The sequence below is a fragment of the Miniopterus schreibersii genome, assembly GCF_964146895.1.
Source record: "Miniopterus schreibersii genome assembly, chromosome: 2".
NCBI lineage: Eukaryota > Metazoa > Chordata > Mammalia > Chiroptera > Miniopteridae > Miniopterus > Miniopterus schreibersii.
The window spans coordinates 182,248,104-182,260,852 of record NC_138102.1 but is presented as its reverse complement, the minus strand read 5'-3'; the positions used below and the strand labels follow the sequence as shown (position 1 = coordinate 182,260,852).

Sequence of the window (12,749 nt, the reverse complement as noted above, 5' to 3'; positions counted from 1 at the left end):
GAGATACTTTTTCCTCTACCAGCCAACCTGAATTTCCTCTCTGGTGAAGACTTCATCTTGTCTTCACCATTTGTGTTAACGTAAGACCCTTGTGTTTGAACAGTGATGCTCCTTTAGGCAGATCCTTCTCACCGGAGGCAAGCCGTGAGTCCTGTGTCCCCCACCCCCTGACTGATCGCGGTGCTGTGCTGCTCCAGGGAGATGATGGTTTGGGGTTGGTCAGACCAGGAGGCGGGCGGGGCAGCGGTGTAGTGTTCCTTGAGGAAATATGGTTTTTCCACATCTTGTTGGAGAGATGAGTGGGGTTGTGTCCTATGGGATCTGGGGACCATGTTGATTTGTAATCAGGGAACTTTGCTGTAAGAAAATTGAGGAAGGAGTAAGGTTAGATAGGTCATCTTTGCACCAAATACACATAAATTTTGGACTTACACACACATATATTTATTTCTAAAAATAGCAAGTATGCATTTTAAAAGCAATACAAAAAAATATTGTTTTTTGAGCTTATTATATATAAAATTGTCAAGGACTATTACTCTGAATTGACAAATTAACAAATGGACTAAAGATTTAATAAGGTAACTAATTCCCCACTGCTTTCTTAACTAAACACAACCTGAAAGGGAAGATAAATTCAAGGAAAGTATTCCTGAAGCCGTTAGTCTTTCAGATACAGAATGTGAACCTAGCAGAACTGAAATATTCTAGAAATACTTATTGACTTAATGGAAAGTACATTAGAAAATGACATTTTTCTCGATCCAGAATATTAGATATTAACATTCAAACACATTTTAAAAAATACAATCAACAAATATTCACTAAGGGCTTACTATGCTTTAAGACACTAGTGGGTAATATAAGCAGTTATTCTCAAGAACTTCAAAGTCACGTGGGAAGACAGAACAGATGAACAACAAAATTGGTGACCCCACGGAACACCACATATGTTCAAAACACAGGAGAAAGACAATGCTGGGCTGTCAGCAAAGGCTTTGCAAAGACAGGTCTTGAAGGATTTACATAAAAAGATGAGCTCAGAGAAACTGGAAAATATAAACAAAGGTTCAATTTATACCCTTTCTATACCAAATATGTTTTCTCCCAATTCTGGCTGAACGACATTTCACAGGGGCAGAGAGGTAAAGGAGGCCATAAAGGTAGGCTGGGGGACTGATTAAGATAGTAACAGTAGGTTTTGCAGTAGATTCAGTATGTAGTGTTTAAGCTAGGGTCTAAAACCTGGGTGACAGCAAACAGAATGGAACAGAAGACATGGATTAAGAGAGATACGACGACAGACTAAACCATGTGCGGACACCATCACTGCTTGGATCTAGAGAGCAAGGGAGAAATGAAAGAGCGATAAAATGCTGAGATTTTGTGACTTAGTGATACATGGGAGCATCACTAAGAAAAATAGTTTAGTTAAAAAGGAAAGATAATTTTGGAAGTGGGACAGTATATGTTCAGTTTTAGACATATCTGGGGCGATTCTTGGGTCATCTCTCAGGTGAATGTCCAATTGTAGACAAACAGATCAACCTGAGATATGGGCAGTTATACGAACAAAAGAGTTAGGTGAGAATGAGTTTTTACATGTAAGGAAAAAGTCCTATAAAAGTATAATGTAAGGTAGAAGCATGAAATACTGAGTTGGTTCCTTTACACATGCATTCAGGGATTTGAAGCAAGTTATATCAGTTCTTTGAACCTCGGTTTCTTCATCAACAAAATGGGTTAACACCAGGACCTCCCCATAGACTTTAGTGAAGGTAGGATAAAAATTCATGCTGAGCCCTGGCTGGTATGGCTCAGTTGGTTGGGCATTGTCCTGTGCACTGAAAGGTTGCTGGTTTGATCCCCAGTAGGAGGCATGCAGGAGGCAGCTGATTGATGTCTGGCTATCATACCAATGTTTCTCTCCCCCCTCCCTCTTCCTTTCTCTCTCTCCCTAAAAACATACGTATATACATACATACATACATAAATAAATAAATAAATTCAGTAGAAAAAAATCTTAAAAAGAAAAAAAAACCCACTGAATTCACACTGACAACAATGTGGTAATAGCTGGGGGGTAGGTGGAGGCGGGCAAAGGGGGTAAAATGGGGACAGAAAGAGACTTTGCTTGGGGCTATAAGCGCACCATGCAGTGTGCAGATAATGTTTTATTGAGTTGTACACTTGAAACCTGTATAGTTTTGCGAATGTAAGTCATTCCAATAAATTCAATTTTAAAAAAAGAAGCTCGAGATAAAATACTGAGTGATGAGGCAGCACATGAAGTGAGAGAGGGCACACTGGGGAGCTGAACAGGTGACTTCTGAGTGAAGCCTTCCAGTTCAGTCCCGCTGCCATCGACTGTAACTTCATGAGACACCCCAGCTGACCCCAGCTGCAAAAGAAGAACTGCCAACTAGGCCCTGCCCAGACTTCTGATCCACTGAGTCATTAGAAATAAATAAGTCATTACTGTTTTAAAAAAATTCATGCTGAAGGCTTAGTATGCTGCCTGGTTTGCAGGAGCATTCAATAAATGATAGATTATTGCACTGCTGAGATGATACAGAGGTAGATGGAAAGAAAAAAAACAGAAGACAATTAGTAAGGTCATTAACCTGCAGTGCCTTAGTAGGTAGCTAAGGTTTTGTTTTATTTACTTTTGCCTGGACAAAGAACAGAAGCCTTTATGACTTTAATGGTTTAAGGTCCAATTTTCGCAAGACCAAAGTGCCAATTACTAAAAATTTGTCTTCCAATCTGTAAGGCACTGTGTTAACTGAGTGACTTCAAAGGCTCTATTATATCTATTAACTTCCATTCCCTATTGTCTTCCCCCCAAACCCCAAAAAACAAAACAACAAAAAAAGGAACTCAATAAATGTTGGTAGAATTAATAAAGGTCCTTTTTTTCCCCTTGGCCATCTGCCCTTACTCAGCCTTTTTTTTTTTTTTTTTTTTAAATTCTTATTTATTGATTTTAGAAAGAGAAAAGGGAGAGAGGGGGAGGGAGCAGGAGAGAAACATGGATTTGTTGTTCCACTTACTTATGCATTCACTGGTTGATTCTTGTATGTGCCCTGACTGAGGATCGAACCTGCAACCTTGGTGTATCGGGACAGCACTCTAGCCAATTGAGCTACCTGGCCAGGGATGCCCTTAGCCTTTGTCTGTAAGTGGAAGGATTTTAGAGAAAAGCAAGCTATAATTGGCTGCTGAAGGAATAACCACCTGGACTTACCTGGTTCTTCCCAGGGCTCTCGATTCTCTTGGCAGATTGGTCAAAAGAAAAGCACTTGTGCCATCAGCATATAATCTCTGCCCTCTCAACACCAACAGCTTCCTGCAATTATGTCACCATCTGCCTTGTCCTAAAGCTGTATGTGTCTCATCCTGCCTCTCTGACACTGGAAGCTCCTTGAGGACATGGCCAATACAAGAACTGTGCCTCCATCTACACTGACTTATGCTCTTCAACTACTATAAAAGTATTCCTTAAGAAATAAATGCCACCCTAGCCGGTCTGACTCAGTGGTTAGAGTGTCAACCCTTAGACCGAAGGGTCCCGGGTTTGATTCCGGCCAAGGGCACATACCTCGGGTGTAGGCTTGATTCCCGGCCCCGGTCGGGGCAAGTGCACGAGGCAACCAATCAATGATTCTCTCACATTGATGTTCTCTCTCGATCTCCCCCCTCCCTCCCACTCTCTCTGAAAGCAATGAGATTGGGTGAAGATTAAAAAAAAAGAAAAGAAAGAAATGCCAATTTCCTCTGTAAAAGAGAACCTGAAAAGCGCTAACCAAAAGGAAACAGATCAGTCACACTCATACCTGAAGTGCTATGAACGTTGGTAAAGGAGTTGTCAGAGGCACTGTAGGGCCAGGCACCAGGTGAAGGCAGCGAGGTGTTGAGGGAAGAATTAGACCCTTTGAGTAACAGATGAAAAACAAGATGAAAATACTGCAGATAAACGTCAGTATAACAAGTGAAACTTTAAAGTTTATTTAACTTTCAATAGAAGGGTGAACAAAATATATTTAAAAAATAAATGTAAAAAGATTTATGTTCTTGTGTTTTCTGGTTAAATTATTAGATAATGATAATAGCAAGTATAAATGAAACCACAGGTTGATAAATTTGAAGATGTTGGGTGCTGAATCAACACAAGGGATGTCTGACTTATTTACCTGTGGTGTTATCCCGCAGAAGTTGGTGGTCAGTATCTACAATGGGAGATGTGGCTGTACCCCCCAGCACACTTCCTGGGGTGACATAGGGATCAGATTCAGGGTCAATGTTTTGGATACCTTTCCATGGCACTCCTGGTTGGAATTCTGAGAGAAGAACAACAAGTATTAGGGGTAGAAGGGTGTTCAAAAAATGGTATAAGTTATTTTTTGATATAAGAAATAGATCTGTAAAAAGTCTAATTACTCAATCTATTTTATTTCAGATTTTCATCAGTAAAAAAAAAAAAAAAAGTCAGTCACTCTGCCAGCAACACCTTTGTGTTATCACAACATGTCAACCTTCTGTCTCTCTATGGCTGTGAACTTGATGCCAGAGCTCATCAGTGCCTAGTCCCAGAACCTGTTCTTCCTGCTCCCAGGAAATTCAGGCCTGAGGGCAGGGAGGCAGGATAAGTGGTCTGGTGCTCACAGAACTGTTCAGGCATCTAGGACAAGAACTGGGAGAAAATTTACCCTGGAGATCAGTGACTGCTCCCATTTATCTCACAGGAATTGGCTCAGATGCACAAAAGGAAACAATACAAATGACCACTACGTGCAGGGAAAATCAACATGAATAATTTGGCTTATCATGAAAAAGCCTGGAATATGTATAAATAAGTGTTTACAATTTTTTATTGGTTCATTTAAATCATATTTAAAGCTATGTGATAGTGTTAATAAACCTTTTACTTTTCTAATCATGATGAGGGAAAGCAATATGCATTATATAGTCAACAGCCTACATATTCTTATCATAAATATAACTGTATACAGAGACATTTAGAAGGATATATACCAAATATTTTAATTTTTGCTTACTATATTAAAAAGGTTTTCTACAATGAAAACAGGTTATCTGTATCAAAAAAGAGAGAGAGAGAGAAGGAGGGAGAGAAAAGAAAAAGAGTAACAAATATTGTCATTCACTCACTACTGTGAACCTGGAACCTAACTGATAATAAATACTTGCTTTAAAAATAAATCAATTCAATGGATATTTCTGAAGAACCCAGGTTACAAGGCATCCTATGACGAATGCATGCCAAGTCCTGGCTCCAAGTCACCTACTTTTATCCCCAGGTTCCCCTCCTCTGATTTCCTTCAGCGTATCCAAGTTCGTGCATTATCTATCACACAGTAACTACCTTGTAGGTGATCAGTGTCAACACCTTACCTTCCTGCCTGAATGCTACAGAGCAGAGACCCTATCTACTGAAAATTTTCTATCTCCCCACTGCACAGCACTCCTGCTTTTATCAGACTGTAATTACTAAATGAAAAAATGAAAGTGGGTGACTTAGTAAAGTGGGTGGCAAAAATAATCTGTTCAGAATCTGAAATTAACAATTAAAAAACAAACGATATCCCAGAAAAAACACTTCCTGGACAATACCTGGAGGCCAACTGGCATTGCTGGATTTACTTCCGATTTTATTTGTTGGAGGAGATTTGGCAGGTAACCAGCTATCACCAGCAGGACCCGTATGGCCACCCAGTGTGTCACCTGGGATGATATCAAACTGGTTGTATGGTGAGCCTCCGCGGGTCTTACCAGGGGCCACTATAGCGCCTGACAAGAGAGAGAGGAAATAAATTCACACCTGGTAAGGACTCCTGTGAACAGAACTTGTCAACTTTTTATTTAGAGAAACTCAACCAAATACAGAATTGTGAAGCTTATATAGCAAAAACAGTATTAGAATGAGAGGTCACACTCAAGAACAGCATATAATCGGTAAGTGGAGTGACCATGAAAAATTCATTTCACCTTTCAGTTTCTTACGCATGCACACAGCACCATTTTCATTCTTGACTGTTCCTCTCGGTTTTAAAATTCTATGGTCTTACGACGTTAACTGAACTTTCATAAACTACGAATCATACCATTATCCCCACAGTTTCTATACTAATGACTCAAGAATGAGAAATAATAAAAACTCAACAATTTGCAGCATGTAAGAAGGTTTTTAACTACATTTGTACCGACGATAGCCACCCAAGTTCTTCAGTGCTGATCAGACTAGTTTCTCTGGAAGAAGCAATACAAAGGAGGGGAAATCCACTGGAGAGAAAAGCATCTGCAATTGCTTTAAATTCCAAAGCAATGAGATGGAATTCCTGCCCAGGGTCTCTGCCAGCACAAGGCCAGCAGTGAGCTCCGCAGCTCTGGGACCCATGGCCCCACACACGAAGAACAGCAAATCCTTTGTAAGCATTTTCCTGAGAGCATTTCAGCGGTTTTGTCAGTGCCCGCTTCATACATTTTATATGCCACGAGGCAGGAAAAAGCTGAGCAGCTTAAAATTCCCTTAAACTAACAAAAAGTGAGCCTTACTTTACATAAAAATACCAGCACTGTGAGACACCACCCTACCTTTCCCTCAAACAAATCCTACACGCCATTCTTAGGGCCCTAGTACGAACTGGTAAAGCTGGCCCTGAGGCAATGTATCTGCACGCACGTCGATTAAAAGAGCCCGGTTTCGCCTAGCAGGAGTATCACCAAAACTACCTCTATGCTCAGCTAACAAGTCGCTGACTTTCTGGAGCCTCTGGAAGAAATCTGATTCAAGGGCAGGCAAGCACAGTGAAGTGCAACATGAGCAGCTCGATTCTCTTGGGGGCTGCCGAGGCAATGGGGAAGGTATCATCGGTGAGCTCTAAAAAGGCAAGTGGCTATTTTCCCTTCGAGATATCCTCTACATGCCATTTTGTATTTATTGTCATGCACCTATCATGTCTTTGGGGAAGGAAGCAGTGTAAGTGCCAGAAACTATGGATGTTGAGCTTGGATTACTGAGTTCAAAAACAGATCTTATAGCTTCTACAAATCGTTCTTGATTTTGTGCCAGAAAATCAAACGACAATGCTTTGGGGTAGCAGGCAGAGAACTCCAAGTGGCCACTTGAGCAGCCTCTGGATGGGCACATTTTAAAGAGTGGCTTATAAAGGAACCCTGGAAGGCTTTAGATTGATGGGGCTGAGGCCTGCCGGGGAGCTGCGGCAGTAGCAGTCCCCACCTATTTATACTTGATTCTCATAGATAGGAGTTGAGTCCAAGCGAATTACTGTCAATTTAAACAAACATTCAAACAAAGGCTGAAGGAAGACTCCAAGACCTTGTATCTGTCTTACAGGGAAATGGAGGCTCTTATAGGGAATTATGGAGATGAAGGGCTGACCCACGTTTATAACCAAAGCCTGGAATGCCCTCAATTGCTGTGCAGCAGACCCTGTAATTCATAAAGAACAAGAAAGCTTTGTGGAAAGTTCAAAAAAGTTGTGATCTGCATCTAAAAAAACCTGATGCTGTTTTCTCAGCCAGTTCATTAGGTAAAGTTTTACCTTAACGGGTGCTTAAGTTCACTTCCACTTCCCTCCATCCCATCCCATTGCAGGTGGGAAATTCTGCTTTCTTTAATTAGAACTAGCATTTTAAGTTTCTTATAATTTGGAAAATAAACACAATCTTCCTTCATAGGTGATCATAAAATTTTGGGGAGGGGAAATCAAGAGGCTTGCTAAGATAAAGCTAAAAACCCACACTTTAAAATAATTTTACAGGACACTGCTGAGGGTCAGAAGAGCTCCAACTCATGCTTCCTTGCTTGCTCTTACCATTTTTGTGCATATTGGCTTCCTGTGTGGCTACGGAGGGCAGTCCCTCCATCATGGAGGTCCACTGTTTAAAGCGAGACTCTGTTCCAGCCTCCTTCCCACCAACCATGCCGTAGTCCATGCCGCCAGAGCTGAATCCTAAAACAGAGAATCACATTTTATGCCTTTCTATAAATTTCTAGTATCAGTAACAAGAGTTCTGAGGCAGAACCCATGAACAGCTTCATTTGTAACTTAAATACTAATTCACAAGGAATTTCACTCAGAAATAGATATTTTAATTCAAAATGCTGATCTTGGCTCTTGCCTGCTAAAAACATAATGCCTCTGTTAAGGTATGAAAATGTGTATGACTGCCATGCAACTAGGACCATCTCACTCACATGTTAGTTTAGCTAACATCTGTGCCAGATAGAATGTTGGGGCCAGTGATTCTCCAACTGAAATGGAGGTGTCCACACATCAAACTAATATGGAATAAGAGCAGCTACGAGGTTGTGGTAAGGGTTTGAGGGGAGGAAAGGCTTTGCAGAAGAAGGGACATTTGATCTAGGGCTAGGATAGGTACGTAAGTCAGGGAAACCAAGTACAAAGCTCTAACTCATGACAATATTTAAGGAATGCTGAGAGTCCAACGTGATTCCAGTGCTTGGCTAACTATGGATGAAGTGGGGCAGAGTGGCAGGAGATGGGGGAGAAATGAAGAGTCATGTCATGCAGGGTTGTTATATATCAGGTAAAGGAGTTTGGACTTTTTCCTCTAAGACAGGAGGTAAAACGTTAAACAAGCGAGGGAGAGATAACTAGGTTTGTATTTTAGAAAGAGAATTGGCAATATGAGAATGGGGTAGATGAAGGTCAGGACAGAATCTTGAGAGATCAATTTGAAAAAAGTTTTTATGCAGTAATGAAGACCCCAAAGCTTGAATAGGATATTAGTAAGAGGTTCATAGTTTACTTTGCCATGAGGCCCCAGGTAAGCCTCAGGTGTCAGGCTTTTCACAACTTTTGGTGGGTAATGTTTTCCACTGCACAGGGCTGGACAGGTGGAAGCTAAAGTGAGAGGCTTGTTGTTGGAGTCTCACAAGGTCCGCCATCCATTTTGGATCCGAATGTACTTAATATCGTTTAAACTGATTCTCATAAAAGTAAAATAAAGGACTAAAATAAAGAAATGAAACAGTGAAGGGAAAGACCAAAGAAAAACCAGAGACCATTAAGAGCCATAGTAAGTGTAGCAACCCAGAGAGGTGACCAGGGCTCCCACCATGGCAAAGCTCAGGTGGCTGAAGGAGCCAAACACCCATCTCTTCTTCCTCTAGAACGTGCAGCTCTGGCCAGGCCCGGCTCTGCGCAGTGTCCATTCTACCCTCCTGCCATCTGCTGATGTCTTACTGGCCCCGAAGTACCATCTATCCAAACTCCTCTGAGGGTCCAGGTCATGTTTTTCTCCCCTGTGCTTCTCCTAGTTGGCAGGTATAGCTTTACAAATGCATAATAAATCAAGTTCAAGTCCATTTCTAACACCCTCTTGACCTACGTTCAAAATGCTCCTATAAATATAAAGAACTCTGTTCCTTCACACTGCTTGTAATTGACTTCACTAGTCCAACTAACTGAAGGGCAGAGAGCAGAAATCACTGGTATGAGCTGGAACTATTCCAAATTAAACAAGCTTTTTAAAAGAGGGGTTTAAGATATTTTCTTCTTTGTCTTATGTAGCTGAGCTGAAATGAGACTGGAGGGCAGGAAGTTGAAAGGAACAAGGCTTTCTCTGACATAAGCTTTAATGGCCTAAGCGTGTTACTCCTTGGGCAAATTACACCTACACCTTTGACAGAGAAAACCAGCCCAAGGTGCTGGATTCCAGGCCATCTGAAAGCTGGTTCCAGTCACTGGGAAAGAGCTTTTGAAAATAACCCAGGACTCTGGTGAAGATTAAAACAAGAATGCAGGGGTTAGTAAGAGGATAAGGAACCATTCCTTACACATTAATTTTCTTTAAAGCTGCTCTAAAATTTCTCTAAAACCTAGTGAGTAAAAGATATTAAATTTCAGCTGTTTAGAGTGCTTTTGTGACACATGAAGTGTAGAAAATTAATAAGAGTTATAAATCTTGGTAGAGGGGAGTGTTTGAGGAATCCGTCTGAACCATAATTAAAGTGGGAATCATGCTCATTAGAAACTTGGGGATCAAATGCCACCAAAATGTGGCAGCACCACAACTAAGTAACAAGGTTTGGTCAGGAAAAAAAAATTAAAGGGGCGAGAGGAAGAATACAAGATAAAACTGCCTTGAAAGGTTTACCCTACAAACCCAAAACCATGACAGGATAAACACCAGGGCAAGGCTGGACGGACTCTGTGTCTTTCTTGATGCCACACAGCAGTTGGCATGACATCAGGATACAGAACGCATTCACCAGCTCTGGAGGGAAGGGACTCTGGAGCGCTGTGCGCTAGTGGCTGCTTGAACAGAAAGCAGGGGGCACACCACTTGTGACCTCTGGGCTATTTATGAGCTATCATATCTCCAATCCCAGGAGAACACTGACTTTATCATACTTGCTATTTCATTAAAACCAAACTTGCTCAGTCCACCCAGTAGCCTCCCTGTAATTCTCCAGCTCACCCACACTTTAATTCAAATCAAACAAACCATTTAGTTCCGTTTAATGAATATTTATGGAAAGCCTAATTTGTGCCAGGTTTGGTGTTAGCAGCTGAGGTACAAAGAGATAAGACATGCCCCTTGCCTTCCCAGGGACTCATTTCACCAGTATATCCCTTTTACCATCTTATCATTTTTACAAAAACAACCCTTTGTGTATCTTATCTGTCCTTTCTCCTGCTTCCCTGCACCCTAATTCATCATCTGTTCATCAGTACCACTTGGCTTAGAGCTTACCATACAGAGGAAACTCTCAAATGAACTTGTCCTTAATTGATCACTTTTTCACTCACTTTGTCTGTTATTTTCTGCTACTCCTTTTATTGTAGATTAAAAAACAAACTACTGCTTTTGCAATAATTATAAGCAATAAATTATAAGAGAAACAAATCACCCTCAGTTGCCCAATGAACACAACAGCTCTAATCCATGTCCACGTGTACATGATATTGCCACATTCATGATCCCAGAGTAGATATAAATTACTCTCCTACTATTTTAATACCTGTAATATTCATAACTCTACTTTTACTGGGTATACCACATATATTGTTAAGTTTCAATACATTTTAAATATAAAAAATAAAATTTTATTGGCAATGCATTTTCTATTAAGATGAGTGACTGTTTCCTGATTAGCTACTATAAATGACTATAACTTATGCCTAATTTTACAAATTTTTGTAGACATAAGCACTATGAAATCTTATGTGAATAAGCAGACTGGAAAAGGAGTCTTGTTATATAACATCACTTATTTCTTTTAATTCCTTTTTAAGTATATTCCCCTCCCCTCAGGGTTTGACACTAAAACGTAGATACTAAAACATAATTTTTAGATACGTCATTATCATCTGACATTCAATTAGGTATATTTCTCAATTTTGCTACAAGCTGAGAATTTAAAAAACATCTCTTTTATAAAAACAATCAATTAAGAATTAGTTAAGCAGTCAAAAGTCATTCAACTTGTTACTTTTGTGAAATTATACCAAAAAAGAGGCTTTATCAAAACTTAAGATCTTTTTTTTTTTTAATATACCTTTATTGATTTCAGAGAGAGGGAGGGAGAGGGAGAGGGAGAAATAGAAACATCAATGAGAGAGAGTCAATGATCGGCTGCCTCCTGCATGCCCCCAACTGGGGATGGAGCCCGCAACCCAGGCATGTGCCCTGAATGGGAATCAAACCACGATCTCCTGGATCCTAGGCCGAAGCTCAACCGCTGAGCCACGCCCCGCTGGGCAAAACTTAAGATACTTTTAATTATTCCTGCTACTTTTACCCACAGGTATCTTTTTTAGTTTGATACACTCATCATTAGAAAGATTAAAATACTATTTTGTTACATCTTTGCCATATAATCTTTTTTGAAAATAATTTAATCTCTGTATAAGCTTTAAATATATTTTCATCAAAATTTTATAGCTACAGATCTTACTCAAAACAGGCAGCCAAATAAGCCTTACTTTCAGTACCAAAATATATTTTTCAATTCAAATAAATAAGGTAATATACATGAAGAAAAATGATACAAAATGCATCTTGTAAGGAAGGCTAAAACTGGTCAGACTATAATTAATATGATAAAGATCTAATAAAATTAATTTAGCTATTGTTCAATAAGTTATCAAATGTAAACAAGTTAGTAAGTCAGTATGTTCTTTCTCCTTGCTTCATTTGGATTCCAAGACATAGCTAAATTTCTAAGTTATTTATAAAACAGGAGTATGACAAAAATCAGAAGATTTCTTTTGTAAATGCACATATGTGTATATACTGAACTCTGCTCCTTTAGCCATTAGGAATAGTTAGGACGAGAATCATCACACTGCTAATCTAACAAGACATCATGATAAAGCTGGTCTACATATTTAGTAAATAAGAAATATACCTGTTGTTAAAAACTAACAGATTCTCAGCCAACATATAATTTTACTTTTTAGTGGGAGCTAGAAAATATTAAAGCTGCTCTGAGAACTGAGTGTCACTGGGCTAAATACATCATGATTTTAGGTCTTTAATAATTAATTGACTAATGTATGCCCAGCCTAAAGGAAATCACGTAGAAGTTTATCCACAGGCTTTACCTGACGCTTTGTGAAAATGTGTTTTGAGAGTGTCACTAACCTATATGCTTGAGATGTTTGAAGGTGCCTTTCTTTCTCAGATAGGCTCTAGGCATGAGTACTGAGAAGAACCAAAAGGAACGTGTGCACTTA

At 39.8% G+C, this 12,749-nt stretch overlaps 1 protein-coding gene across 7 annotated transcripts in view; it reads right to left on the bottom strand.

Annotated features, from left to right (window-relative positions):
- Positions 1-12,749, bottom strand: part of TNRC6B (trinucleotide repeat containing adaptor 6B) — a 198,939-nt gene that overhangs the window by 5,163 nt on the left and 181,027 nt on the right. For all 7 annotated transcript variants that reach the window (XM_081128606.1, XM_081128608.1, XM_081128609.1 and 4 more), the window contains 5 exons: positions 7,857-7,994; positions 5,632-5,808; positions 4,194-4,340; positions 3,837-3,932; positions 133-357 (listed from right to left, as the gene is read on the bottom strand). In XM_081128606.1, the coding sequence (XP_080984732.1) occupies positions 133-357; positions 3,837-3,932; positions 4,194-4,340; positions 5,632-5,808; positions 7,857-7,994 (783 nt within the window). The remainder of the gene's footprint in view (positions 1-132; positions 358-3,836; positions 3,933-4,193; positions 4,341-5,631; positions 5,809-7,856; positions 7,995-12,749) is intronic.